The sequence below is a fragment of the Urocitellus parryii genome, chromosome 13 (assembly GCF_045843805.1).
Source record: "Urocitellus parryii isolate mUroPar1 chromosome 13, mUroPar1.hap1, whole genome shotgun sequence".
Lineage (NCBI taxonomy): Eukaryota > Metazoa > Chordata > Mammalia > Rodentia > Sciuridae > Urocitellus > Urocitellus parryii.
Genome location: NC_135543.1, coordinates 10860538 through 10876374, shown reverse-complemented (window position 1 = coordinate 10876374; position 15837 = coordinate 10860538). Strand labels below are relative to the sequence as shown.

Below are 15837 nucleotides of genomic sequence, written 5' to 3'. Positions count from 1 at the left end.
AATTTAACAGAATCCACAACCTAAGATTTTAGTATTGCCTCAATCAATGCGTAATTTCATAGGTATGAAGTTAGTAGACTCCTCTTACCAAACACCAGTATCAATCCTACTGTTATTGCCGGACAAAATGTACATGAAAGCATATATATGTGTATATTGGTTTCACATTTATCTATATGTAGTATATGTTTATGTGTTTGTGTGTGTATATATATATATATATATGTATATGTGTGTATGTACATATATACATACACACACACACATACACACACACAAATAATCTTACTCTAGTCATTCTCAGGGATGAAATGATTAGATTATGATACCTGTAACGTAATCACTGGATTGATAATGTGAGTGGACTAAGTCGGTGGTAACTGTAGGCAGATGAATTGTGGCTAGAGGAAAGGGTCACTGATTGCATGTCTTAAGAATTATATGTCTTGCCCCTTCTCTCATTCTGCTTGCCTACCACCATGAGCTGATTAGCTTTCCTTCACCTGAACCCTTATGCCATGATGTTCCACCTCACCTGAGCTCAGAGTCATGGAAGTGGCCAAATCATGGACAAAAATAAACTTTTGCCCCTCTAAGCTCTTCTTGCAGGGTATTGTAGTTACAGTAACAGAAAGCTGACTAACAAAAATGATATTATTACACACCCTGAAAACATAAAAAGAGGATATGAGAACACTATGAGCAACTTCACTCCCATAAATCTTACAATGTAGAGAAAATATGACAGTTCAGTTTAAACCAACCGATTTATCAAATAGGGTAAATTTTCAATATCCACCCAACTTGAAATAGCATTTGTATTTAAACATTTTCTTAAAAAAAAATCCAACCCAGCTGGTTTCACTGTCAAATTCTACTAAGCATTTAATGAATAATTAATATCTAGTCTACACAATGTTTTCTACAAAATAGAAGAGGAGATGCATCCCAACTTTTTCATGAGTCCAGCATTATGCTCAATAATCACATGATCATATCATTTGATGCCAAGAAATATTTAGTGAAATTCAACAATCATTTCTGGTTAAAAACAATGTTAGTAGTCATGCAGGGTTGCACACGCCTGTAATCCCAGCAGCTCAGGAGGCTGAGGCAGAAGGATGGTAAGTTTAAAGCCAACCTCAGCAAAAGCCAGGCACTAAGTAACTCAATGAGACCCTGTCTCAAAATAAAATGCAAAATAGGGGTGGGGATGTGGCTCAGGGGTCAAGTGCCCTTGAGTTTAATGCTCATTAACCCCCCCCATCTCCCTCCCCAAAAATATGTTAGTTACTAGGAATATAATACAATGTCTTTATCAAAATAAAAACCATCTAAATAAATTATGCCTAATATTAGAATCAATGCTTAACAAAGCGATATTTCCCCCACAATTCAAAAACAAGAATGCCCACTCAGCCTTAGAGTCATCATATGGGAAGTGCTTTCCTGCACAATAAGGCAAGGACACGAATTAAATGTCCTAACAACAGAAGGAAGAAGTAAAACTACCTTTATTCACAAAGATATCATTGTGTTCTACAAAAAACAATCCGAAGAAAAATTTTAAAAATCTCCTGATACAGGAAGGGATTTACTGACATTACAGGATGCAAAGTTGACATGAAAAATTAATTATATTTGATATACTCAAATTGTACAATTAGAAATGAATGACATAAAGAAACCTAGAATTTACAACTGCAAAAATAAAATACACAGGTACAAATTTAACATAACCTATTTAGGATCTGTATCATGAAAAACAGACAAAGGAAAGCCTAGCAGACAGACACATGCTCTTCATGGTTTGGAAGACTCAATACAAGAAAATTGTCAGTTATTCCAAAATTAATTCATAAAATAAAGTAAATGTTGATCAAAATTCCAGAAGTTATTGAGATAACTGTAGACAAACTGAACCTAAAGTTCACAGAAAATTCAAAGAATCTGGAATATTCAGATTATTATAGAAATCAAGCATAATGGCAGGAAAATCAGTGTATCAGATTTCAAGATTCATTCTAGCTCCAATAACCAAAAAACCGTGGTATCTGCAAATTGAGGTGATGCACATATCAATCAATGTGACAAAATAGATACTCTAGAAAGTAACGCACATAAATATGATCAGTTGGATTTTTGACAAATGTGCAGAGAAATTTAGGGGAAGATGATGGAATTTGAGGATATGACATGACAACTGGATAAGCCTATATGCATATGGCCTAACTTTACATCTTACACAAAACTCACAACGGGTTGTATTTCTAATGTAAACTGAAAAATAATTCAAATATTGAAAGAAAAAAATATATTCATAACACAGGGGTAGACATAAAGCTCTTAAACATGGCAACAGGAGCACCATCCTTGGAAGGAAGAGGAATAAGAAAAGGGAAAAGGGGAATGAGGAGGAAAAGGGATATAGACATAATACATGTAATAATGTATGTAATATGCATATTGTATGATCATACGTATTGATATATATGTAACATATAATAAATATCAATACACATTATATAAATAAATTTATATATATATATGACTTTATCAGGATTAAAGTATTTCTAAGAAAATGAAAAGCAATTTATTGGGGAAAGTATATCACATTGCTAGCAAAGGTCTTGTATTAATTAAGTATGCATAAAGAGCTCTCAAAACTTTGTATAATATAAAAAAATAACCCAGTTAATAATGGGCAACCTATTTGAACATACATTTCCCCAAAGAGGGCTTGCATATGGCAGATAATCACAAGAAAATGTGGTCAATGTAATTTATCATTAAGAAATTGTAAATTACAAAGCACCATGTGGTGAGATGAATAACTAGAACTCTCATCTGTTTCTGATGGATGAATGCAGATTAGAGAGGTATGTTGGAAAACATTTTGGCAGTTACCTATAAACATAGGACCCAGTGATCCTATGCCTAGGGAAAAGAAAATATGTTGAAACAAAACTTGCACATGAATGCTTACAGTAGCTGTGTTTGCACATTGATACCAACCCAAATATATTTCAGTATATGAGTGGGTAAACATGCTGGCATGCATTCATTTGATGGACTACTGCCCAGCATTAAAAATGCATGGACATTTAAATAAATAACACAAACCATGGGCACAACGTTCGTGAACCTCAGTCTTTACACTGAGAAGTCAGTCCTAAAAGGTTGCTTTCCATGATTGCATTATACAATATTCTCAAAAGGATGAGATTATAGTGATGGGTGTTCTCCATGGAATACCAATGGGATGGTATGTACCTACGAAGAGACAACACAAGGGAGCCTTGTGGTGATTGACACCACACTGTGGTGATGATGCAAGATAAGTGGTGAATGCATGATCCATGCATGTGGTAAAATTCTCAGAACTGTACACCCCTCTCAAATTTTTTTCTTGTTACTTTAATTTAATGATAAAGTCATAATGTAGCTTGTGCTATTCGTTTTCCAAATTGTTTGAAGTGATGTAGGAATCTATAACTCTAGGTATCCTAGCTTCAAAAAAGCATGGATCAGTAATGAACTTTGGAAAGATTGCTTAGTGCATGTGTCCTCCCTGCTATTCACATTGCATCCAGGTGAATGAGACTTGGGAATGAATCTTCCAGGCATAGCCAGGCATTGGATGGCTGCAGCCCCGCCAACATTTGACTGCAACCTCCTGAGAAACCAAGAGCTAAAAGTGGCCCTACCAACACACTCCCAAATTCCTGACTCTACAAAAAAAGAAAAAAAAGATGCTAAATAGCCTTTCCTGTTTTAATCCAGCAATTTTGACTGCAGGAGGTACATACACATACATGGGAGTGATAGTGATGAGGACCAGGGATATGTGACCTAATGAGAAAGAAGTGAGGGATTGAAGGAGAAATGTTGGTATTAAAAATATGTTGTCTTTATCAGGACGCAGGAGGCAGGGTACTGAAGTGGCAGGAGCAGGAATAGGGAGCCATAAGCTTGAGTTTCAGCTTCAATAGTACTGCATGGTAAAAGCTCTGGAGCTATGGGTGTGCTCTTAAGAATCTATGCCTGAATTGTGGTAGAGGAACATGTCATAGGAGTCAAGGAGACCCAGACAATGACAGCTCAGGGTGTAGTTGAATCAGTTGTTAATCATCATGCCTACACTATGTGTGTTTTTCTGTTTTTTTTTTCTTAGTTTGTTTATTTAATTAATTGTCTTGAAATGAGAACTTTGAGGAACATGTCATAGGAGTCAAGGAGACCCAGACAATGACAGCTCAGGGTGTAGTTGAATCAGTTGTTAATCATCATGCCTACACTATGTGTGTTTTTCTGTTTTTCTTTTTTTTCTTAGTTTGTTTATTTAATTAATTGTCTTGAAATGAGAACTTTTGTCTTTCCCAACCAGAAAGACTGTTGGGGGACTGTGAAAATGATGATTATATTTTTTAAATTTAAAAAATATAATTTGTTTTAATTAGTTATACATTACAGTAGAATGCATTTATGCATTTGATATACATAGATATATTATATAGAGATATAATTTCTCATTTTTCTGAGTGTACATGTTGCAAATCATATTGGTCATGCAGTCACATATATACACACAGCAATATGTCTGTTCATTCTACTGTCCTGCCTATCCCCACATCACCTCCCTTCCCCTCCCTTCACTTCCCTCTACCTAATCTAAGGTAACACTTTTATTCTCTAGTGCTCCCTGCCTTATTGTGAATTAGCATCCAGATATTAGAGAAAACATTTGGCCTTTGCTTTTGGGGGATTGGCTTATTTCACTTGGCATGATGTTCTCCAACTCCATCCATTTATGGGCAAATGCCATAATTTAATTCTTCTTTAAAGCTGAGTAATATTCCATTGAATATATATACCACATTTTATTTATCCTTTCATCTATTGAAAGACATCTAGGTTGGTTCCATAGTTTAGCTATTGTGAACTGAGCTGCTATAAATATTGATGTGGCTGTGTCACTGTAGTATGCTGATTTTAAGTCCTTTGGGTATAAACCAAGAGTGGGATAGCTGAGTCAAATGGTGGTTCCATTCCAAGTTTTCTGAGGAATCTCCATACTGTTTTCCAGAGTGGTTGTTCCAATTTGCAGTCCCACCGGCAATGTATGAGTGTACCTTTTTCCCCACATCCTCACCAACATTTATTGTTGCCTGTATTCTTGATGATTGCCATTCTGAAAGGAGTGAGATGAAAGCTTACTGGTGTTTTGACTTGCATTTGTTTAACTGCTAGAGATGATGAACACTTTTTTTCATATATTTGTTGATTGATTATATTTCTTCTTCTGTGAAGTGTCTGTTCATTTTCTTAGCCCATTCATTGATAGGGTTATTTGTTTTTTTGGTTTTAAATTGTTTGAATTCTTTATATATCCTAGAGATTAATGCTTTATTGGAGGTACACATGGCAAAGATTTTCTCCCAATCAGTAGGCTCTTTTCTCACATTATTGATTGCTTCCTTTGCTGAGAAGAAGCTTTTTAATTTGAATTCATCACATTTATTGATTCTTGATTTTACTTCTTGTGCATTAGGAGTCTTGTTAAGGAAGTCAGATCCTAGGTGGACATGGTGAAGATTTGGGCCTACTTTTACTTCTATTAGGTGCAGGGTCTCTGTTCTAGTGCCTAAGTCTTTGATCCATTTAGAGTTGATTTTTGTGCAGGGTGAGAGGTAGAGGTTTAATTTCATTTTGCTAAATATGGATTTCTAGTTTTGCCAGCACCATTTGTTGAACAGGCTATATTTTCTCCAGTGAATGTTTTTGGCACCTTTGTCTAGTATGACATAACCATATTTATGTGGGTTTGTCTCTGTGTCCTCTATTCTGTACTGTTGGTCTACAAGTCTATTTTGGTGCCAATACCATGGTGTTTTTCTTACTATACCTCTGTAGTTTAACATCTGCTATTGTGATGCCTCCTGCTTCACTTTTCTTGCTACGGATTTCTTTGGCTATTCTGAGTTTCTTCTTTTTTTCAAATACATTTTATGATTGCTTTTTCTATTTCTATGAAGAATGTCTTCAATATTTTAATAGGAATTGCACTAAATCTGTAAAACACTTTTGGTAGTATGGCTATTTTGAAAATATTAATTCTGCCTATCCAGGAACATGGGAGATCTTTCCGTCTTCTGAGGTTTTCTTCAATTTCTTTCTTTAGTGTTCTGTAGTTTTCATTGCAGAGGTCTTTCACCTCTTTTATTAGATTGACTCCCAGATATTATATTTATATTTTTGAGGCTCTTGTGAATGGGGTAGTTTTCCTAATTTCTCTTTCAGTGGATTCATCACTGATGTATAGGAATGCATTTAACGTATAGGTGTTGATTTTATATCCTACTACTTTGCTGAATTTGTTTATTGATTCTAGAAGTTTTCTGGTGGAATTTTTTGGATCCTCTTGATATAGAATTATGTCATCAGCAAATTGTGATAGTTTGAGTTCTTCTTTATCTTTTTGTGTCCCTTTAATTTCTTTCTTCTAATTGCTCTGGCTAGATTACCAAGAATGATGTTGAATAGAGACAACCATTATTTTTTAGGGAAAAAATAACATGGAATAAGAATACAAGTGAAACAGTAGGTTTTCACTAATATTTAGGTTGCAGATGCAATTTTAGGGGTTCTACTTAGAAATGCCTTTGGCACCCTGATCAAGACCCCTGGCAAGAGACATAAAATAAATTATGATCAGGTTGTTGTTATAAAAAAAAGACGTTAATAAGTATATGCAAATGGCAAGTTGTCTGTATATGTTGTATTCCAGAGGGACCTAGAGCCATAGCCAGTGCTACTATCTCTTTTCAATATTTTTCAAGAGCATAATAATAGAAATAATGAATTCAAAGTTATAACCATATACCCAAAGCCACTGTGAAAATAATTATATTGTGATACGAATTCTTTTTTCAATTTTTTATTTGTTCTTTTTAGATATACATGACAGTAGAGTGTATTTTGACATATTATACATACCTGGAGTATGAATTATTCTAATTAGGATCCCAATCTTGTGATTGTACAAGAAGTTGTGGTGTGTGTTTTAAACTCTGTGCTAGAAAAGCAAAAATATTACAGACACACAAGACATGAGCCAAGGGCTATGTGAGAGAAATTTTAAAGACGACATAGATTTATGTTACTAACATGAAGTAACATGATCATGGAGTCAGCAGGATTTAGTGATCAGTTATGAAATTAATGAAATAATTTTAGCAAAGTATCATCAAACATGAATGTTATTTATTTACTTATTTGCTTTTAATTTCCAATTAGGTATTCAATTGACAGAAACACAGATTTGGAGAGATACTTTAATATTGATGCCAACAGTGGAGTTATTACTACTGCCAAATCTTTGGATCGAGAGACAAATGCAATTCATAACATCACAGTTCTTGCAATGGAGAGCCGTAAGTTGTAACGTCTAAAATTAACTGAGGATAGAGGAGAATGAGGGTGGAGGACAGGTTGCTGAAGACTACATCACAAGCTTGAATCATCATAGTTACTTAAGCAAGTTGACCAAAAATGAGAAAATTCAAAACTTTCAAGCTGTAAAACATTTGTGTTCACTAGGGACATTTGCTAATACTTACAAATATGTAAAATATTAATGACATATATTTTCTAATATTTAAAAATTTAGTGAAAAGACAGCACCATAAGATAATGGGCCTGAATGAACTTTAAAGGTCCTCTTGCTTTGGAGTCACAGTTCATACATTTCATTCATGCTGGTAGGGAATTGGAGAACTAACTTACCATAATAGTAAATTGATCTGTACACTGAGAAACCTGCATTTGAATATTTTGACAACTAACTAATTTTAGTTCCTGATCAGAAAAAAAATTTTAAAACTATATCCGTATTATATATATTAGCTAATGCATATGCACATCTTGTACTATGTATGTGATATAAATTTATAGTCAATTAAAGATAATCTCTAGGTTCAAATAAGATCAAATTTCATGGTTTTCTGTTCATTCTTCTTTCAACATTTTCCTTTTTGGTGACTACACACATGCACACACATACACACACACACACACGCAAGCACATATATACACCCCATATAAATATACATTGTGTACATACATAGATTACCACATACATATATGCACACACCCATTTGCATGTATTCATATATGCATATATGCCTGAAGGTATATATATATATATACATATACATAAATTAACACATACATATTTGGATCAGATTATCTGTGGCTCCCTTTAAAGAATGTAGAATTACAAGTATAAATTTCATATGAGTCTTATGCTTCAGAGATGCAAATATTTTTGCCTGATTTTTAATGTTAAGTGTTTTTGCTAGTTTTCTGTGGACACTCCCTGAGAAAATTAGCAGGGGAATAGCAGCTTTTCTTTTAGAATAAATGGTGACACATCTTCTCATTTCCTAGAGAACCCATCCCAGGTAGGAAGAGGCTACGTGGCCATCACTATCCTCGACATCAATGACAACGCCCCCGAATTCGCCATGGACTACGAAACCACTGTCTGTGAAAATGCCCAGCCCGGGCAGGTAAGAGGCTCGAGGACCATGCTTGCTTCTTGTTTGTGGTTTCTGTAGGAACACCCAGCAGCAGTGCCTTTGAAATCTCCCAGCTTTAAGACAACATAGCATCCACATGTTTCAGCCAAACTAATGCTTTGATGTGCAGCATAAACTAATATGAAAGGCACATTCGAATTCTGGTTTTATTGGGTGACCACAGTTCCTCAGGAAGAAAAGGTCAACTTTATAAAAAGCCCCGCTCAATGGTTAAGGGCTTCAGCTTCTTTAAGGAGAAATAGAGCATATTAAGCTGGATCGGGCTGTCCCCCACATGACACTGCAGAGTTTAAGAACCTTGAAGTTCTGAGAGTGGAGTGCAGTGCAGTCACAGTCAATGTTCTGTGTCCACATGGCCATGATGTTTACTGGGATGTCTCATCGATTGGCGCGGCTCATTGCTGAGGTTTAGGAAAAGCAGTTCCCACATGCACTTGGGAAAGGCAGTGGTTTGTCCTTCAGGGCCCTTTATGGATTGGGTTCACACAGGCACACCTGCTGGTTCCCCCAGCTCATTCGGGAAGATGACATTTATTAGGATCTGGAAAACTGCTCTGTCCTGCTTCCAGAAATGTAGCAGAGCACACCAGTGTGCTTCCCTGCCTTCCATTGTCTATTTCTAGGTCATCCAGAAGATCAGTGCCGTGGACAAGGATGAGCCATCCAATGGACACCAGTTTTACTTCAGCTTAACCACGGATGCCACAAATAACCACAACTTTTCGCTGAAGGATAACAAAGGTAAGGTGTGATTGTCGCTAGCAGAGGTAGTGGCAGACTCACGAAGCAAGTGATTTTTTTCTCCAGCAGGAATGCAGTCATGGATTTTTTCTTTTTTTTTAGCAGCAAGGACATTAATTAAAGGGCAATGAGCTCCTCCAGTAATTTTTATCTATAGATCTGCTGCCACAAGGGAGAAGCTGCTATTTAAATCATTTTAGTCCTAAAGCCAAGGGGGAAAAGTGAGATCTATTTTTCTTTCTTTTCTTGTAGACATGTGCTTCCTTATTTGTATATCATGCTTTTATCCAAATGATCTAATATACTGAGGGCCAGCCTACTGCCTTAACAAGGACTATGCAGCATAGATACAAATTGAGTCGGGGGAAAATAATCAGACCTTGCACATTTCCACCCAAATCAATTTTGATTTAATGCTTTCTTCAATAACATCTGTTATTCTTTTTTTTACATAAATATAAAGATGTTCCATGAAAATGATAATAATATGTTCATTATGCTAGTCACATAAAGGATAAAAAAATTAGAGAACTTACCATGACAAATCATGTTTCCTTGCTTCAGAGGTAACCACTCTTAGCCATTTCATAAGTGTTATTTTAAAAATATTTTACAAATACCTGACTTTGCTTAATAATATATTTTGACAACTATAGGAACTTTTAAAGGAAGCAGGTGATTATGCTTATCTGGTATCTAATTACAGATTTATATCTTGGGTTTCTGAGGGAAAATATAAGAAACAGGTTTGCTAGTCAAACTGGAAGGACTTACTTTCAAAAGATGGATATTATGAGAATTTTTGCAGCAACCCACAACCTTTCCTGCAGAAAATCCAAATTTAGCCTCAAAAATTCAATCTGAAAATAATAATTTTCCAGACACCAATCTCAATTTCATGAGAACACTCCATTTCCCTTTAGTCGTAAAGGAAAGAGCATTCTCTGCCTGTAATCCCAAACTCTCTGACTTAATCATCATTGGAAAGCCTCATTCTCGGGTTTGGAGGCTTCCAGTACAAAGGCAGATGGGGAAAAACACGGCCTCCACAAGGAGAGTGTGAATACGTCCCCAACACGTCCCCCACGTGTCACCATCCAGTGCCACCACGATGCTGTGGAGCTCAAGCACAAACATACCTGGATTTATGGGACATCATGCCACACAGTGGAAAGTGTCCCCACATTAACTACATCAAGCCCAGAATCCCCCAGCCTGTATCACAAAGAAAGACACGCAAGTGGAGAGGAAATCAGCCCTTACGTTCCTTTCCGTCTTGGGGAGCGTGCTGAACATAGGTTCTCTTCTCCAGTGGTAGAAATTTCAGCTTGTGCTTCTTAATCAATTGTGTATGTGTGTGCATGTGTGCATCTGCAGGTGTGCCTGCGTGATTTCGATGTGTCAGATTACAAATCAACAACTTTGTAAAACTTTTCTGTATCAAATGCTAAACGCAAATACCATCTGAGTCAAATTTATAATAAGACCTGTGTGTTAATATGTTAAGTGTATAAGGACATGTGCAATATAAATCCCTCAGCTTTTCAGGGAGTACCATATCAAATTTTTTCTTGTTTGTTTGTTTGTTTCCTAATACTGGAGATTTAACACCCAGGGACAAGCTATACCTACGGCCCTTTTAATTTTTGTTTCTATTTTGAGACATTCATTTAAAAAAAAAATAGGGCCTCAAAATTATGGCCATATCTTTTAAAATAATAGATTTGTTTATATAAAAAACCACCAGAGGGAATATAATAATCAAATATTTTTATTTCTTTATCATCTATAATTGTAGTAAATATCTTTCATGAAATTTAAGGTGAGCCTATTGTTTTGTGCTGTTTGAGACAGAAAGGACATCAGCTTGCTCTTTCACTTGAGTATTACTAATGTGTGTGTGTGTGTGTGTGTGTGTGTGTGTGTGTGTTTGCACCTACTCATGCAGTACTAAGGGTTCATCCCAGGCACTTTACCACTGAGTTACAACCCTACATCCTTTTTATTTATTTATGTATGTGTGCATTTTTGATTCAGGGTCTTGCTAAGTTATACAGGCTAGCCTCAAGCTTGCAATCCTCCTTTCTTACCCTCTTATGTAGCTGGGATTATAGATGACTGCCACTTTACCTAACCCAACTATTGTTAATGGGTTTCTGTTAGCATTGGATAAACATATATTTAACTTTTTGGAAGAATATATATATATATATAGACACTCAGATAAACACATAACACTGTATATGTACATCCTTTTACATGTTTCTCTATACTTTATATACAGTCTATATACTTTCATACATATGTGAATATATATTTATGTGTGTGTATATATATGTATACACACACACACACATATACACACTGGATAAAACTATGGTCCTGATTTCCCTTCTTTTGCTTTAAATTTTTATTAGTTACTATAAATTCTGAGAATCCCATAAATTCTATAATTAGTTAATTAATACAATTTATCTGGAGAAATTGCTAACAAATTAAGAAATCCATTTCTGATATAGAAATCACAGCATGTCATATAAACATATTGATGAGTTTTTAAATATTTATAATTACTATAATGTTTAGATGAAATAGAATACTGAATATAAATTAAACAAAAATGACTTAAGTTATTACTGACAACATATTTTACTACATGCAGTTTAAGGAGGTAGAAGTATCTATGAATATTTTAAAAAGAAAACAGTACAATAATTTCCCTACTGAATATCCACGCATAGTCATGTGCTGTGTGCTGACACTTCAGTTGGTGGTGGGCCATATCCATGATGGCTATGTGACAGTGGTCCCATCATATAATGTCCCCTAGTGATGTTGCAGCTTTCTCAGTTTGGGTGAGCATGCCATGATGCTCCCCTAAGGATAAAATGACCTGATGTATTTCCCAGAATACATTCTGTGTTAAGCAAAGAACTATTCTATATTGAATTTTAATAAAGCCACAGTAGCTTATTTTACTTTTTTCTAATATTGAGCTTGGAACTTGTGAAGAAAGGATGGATTGGAAATTTCAGTCATTTTTTAGTTTTCAGTGGACACAACATCTTTCTTTGTACGTGGTGCTGAGGATCGAACCTGGGCCGCACGCATGCCAGGCGAGCGCGCTACCGCTTGAGCCACATCCCCAGCCCAAGTTGGCTCTGATCTACCTATTGTGGGGTCGGGCTCCAAATTCCTTAATAGGACACCCATAGCACAAGAGTTAATAACTAGAATCAACAAATGGGACTTACTCAAACTAAAAAGTTTTTTCTCAGCAAAGGAAACAATGAGAGAGGTAAATAGGGAGCCTACATCATGGGAACAAATTTTTACTCCTCACACTGCAGATAGAGCCCTAATATCCAGAGTATACAAAGAACTCAAAAAATTAGACAATAAGATAACAAATAACCCAATAAACAAATGGGCCAAGGACCTGAACAGACACTTCTCAGAGGAGGACATACAATCAATCAACAAGTACATGAAAAAATGCTCACCATCTCTAGCAGTCAGAGAAATGCAAATCAAAACCACCCTAAGATACCATCTCACTCCAGTAAGATTGGCAGCCACAATGAAGTCAAACAACAACAAGTGCTGACGAGGATGTGGGGAAAAGGGTACTCTTGTACATTGCTGGTGGGACTGCAAATTGGTATGGCCAATTTGGAAAGCAGTATGGAGATTCCTGGGAAAGCTGGGAATAGAATCACCATTTGACCCAGCTATTGCCCTTCTTGGACTATTCCCTAAAGACCTTAAAAGAGCATACTACAGGGATACTGCCACATCGATGTTCATAGCAGCACAATTCACAATAGCTAGACTGTGAAACCAACCCAGATGCCCTTCAATAGATGAATGGATAAAAAAATGTGGCATTTATACACCATGGAATATTACGCAGCACTAAAAAATGACAAAATCATGGAATTTTCAGGGAAATGGATGGCACTAGAGCAGATCATGCTTAGTGAAGCTAGGCAATCCCTAAAAAACAAATACCAAATGTCTTCTTCGATATAATGAGAGCAACTAAGAACAGAGCAGGGAGGAAGAGCAGGAAGAAAAGATTAATATTAAACAGAGACATGAAGTGGGAGGGAAAGGGAGAGAAAAGGGAAATTGCATGGAAATGGAGGGAGACCCTCATTGTTATACAAAATTACATATAAGAGGTTGTGAGGGGAATGGGAAAATAAACAAGGAGAGAAATGAATTATAGTAGATGGGGTAGAGAGAGAAGATGGGAGGGGAAGGAAGGGGGGATAGTAGAGGATAGGAAAGGTAGCAGAATACAACAGTTACTAATAGGGCATCATGTAAAAACGTGGATGTGTAACCGATGTGATTCTGCAATCTGTATTTGGGGTAAAAATGAGAGTTCATAACCCAATTGAATCTAATATATGAAATATAATATGTCAAGAGCTTTGTAATGTTTTGAACAACCAATAAAAAAAAATTCAGTCATGCCTCATGATGTTGCTGCAGAAAAATACTTAACCTGTTAAGATTTCCACCTTGACTCTAAAACTACTTGGTTTGAGATGTTGCACAATTTTATGTAGATTTTTATTGTGTAGAATAACAGAATATGTGTGGGATAACATAAATGTCTTAAAGGTGTTATACTGGAAGGATGTCTCTCTGTCCAAACGAATTCAGAGAGTCTTTGAGCAATGGTCTGAAATCAGGAGCTTGCCCTACTTGAGGACTGACACAGACAGAGGGACCGAAGGGAAGGAGTCCACTGGGAGCCTCTGTCTCACCTGCCACCTGACCTCTGTCTGACCTTCTTTACCCTAGACAACACGGCCTCCATCCTCACCAGAAGGAACGGCTTCCGGAGACAAGAGCAGTCGGTGTACTACCTGCCCATCTTCATCGTGGACAGTGGGTCCCCGTCTCTCAGCAGCACCAACACGCTCACCATCCGCGTCTGTGACTGCGACTCCGACGGCGTAGCCCAGACCTGCAACGCCGAGGCCTACGTCCTGCCTGCTGGCCTCAGCACGGGGGCCCTGGTGGCCATCCTGGCCTGCGTCCTGACCTTGCTAGGTGGGTGCTCTGCGCGGTGCCTGCTCGGCCACAGCAGTGACACGGCGCCAGGGCTTCGCTCTGCTCCTTTCTGTCCCTTCAGAGTGTCCACTCAAGCACATATTCGAACACTCTACCAGATGGGTTCACTCACTCAATGAAACTCCCTAGCTGGCCGCACTGGACACCGTGTATTTAAAGCATAATGCAGGGGGAAAATCAATTGCATTTTCGAAACCACAGTGGAGATATATGCCTCATGCTTGAAATGGCTATTTTTCAAGATTTTTGTTTTAAATTCACCTTATCCCACTTACATGCTTTAGAATACTCCACAGAAGAAACACCCTAGACCAAGAGGCACATTTCTATATTGTTTTTATAATAGGCTTATTTTAGAAATTATGTCCTTATAGGCTACTTTTTAAAAGGTATTTCAAGAGGCTTTGTTAAATTGTTTGCAAATTTTAAAAAGATTGATATTTCAAACATTCAAATATTATCAGAATTATTAGCATATTTAATTGTACTTTTTCATGAATATTTTATTATTGGGTTTAATTAGATTTATAACTCACATTAAAATTTCAGTTGCATAAAAGATTGTGCAGTATCCTTTTAAAAATTGGGAGACTTCCAACATGGCCATTGTATAATGGGTTCATTCCAACACAGCTCTTCTTTACAACATCACTTCGTACAACAAAGATGACAAACATTTAACATTGCACCCGAAATTGTGCTTTGCGTTTTCTTGGGGTTTAAAACAATTACTAAATCCATTTATAGCCTGTTTTTTCAAAAGCGTCATTTATAATGGAAGTCAGTATTGTGTAATGCAAAAAAAAAAAAAAAAAACTATATTTGTGGAGTTAGGCAAAACCAGTTTCTATTTTTTTCCTCCATCATATGGGATTTCTCCATGTTAGTTCCCCTGTAGCAAGGTTCCCATTCAAAAAGCAGGACATAATAGAACTAGTCTCACAAGGTTGTTGTGGAGACTAAATGAGATGATTCATGTAAAGAATAGAGTGTCTACAGCACAGTGAATATTCAATCTATTTTAAGTATTATTGATGAAGCAAACATCCTCACTCTATTTACCGAACTAAGACCTAGTTACTAATACATTGCAAACAGTCTCACAAAAATGGCAGTTATTATCTTTAATAACTTCAGCTAAACAAAAAATCTGGAAGAAAATAATTAAACTAGTTTTTTTTTTCCACAGAGTTTCACACAGGTGGCAAAAACTTTTAGAAATTCATTAGAAATGGCAAGTAATTCCCAGTTAAAGTTGATTAGAATATATGTCATTGAAGTAAATTTGAAAACAACAGCAAAAAAAAAAAAAAAAGAAGCCATTGCAGACTATTTTTTATTGCTCTACTGGGTTCTAAAATGTAATAATAAGGATGTAAATTGCATATTTACTTATAGTAGTTGAATA

General features: G+C 36.3%; 1 protein-coding gene across 1 annotated transcript in view; it reads left to right on the top strand.

Moving 5' to 3' along the window:
* The window catches only part of Cdh7 (cadherin 7), a 107584-nt gene that overhangs the window by 78317 nt on the left and 13430 nt on the right, over positions 1–15837 (top strand). Inside the window, exons 7-10 of the mRNA XM_026407485.2 lie at positions 7297–7433; positions 8449–8570; positions 9224–9341; positions 14157–14408. Coding sequence (XP_026263270.1) covers positions 7297–7433; positions 8449–8570; positions 9224–9341; positions 14157–14408 — 629 coding nt within the window. The remainder of the gene's footprint in view (positions 1–7296; positions 7434–8448; positions 8571–9223; positions 9342–14156; positions 14409–15837) is intronic.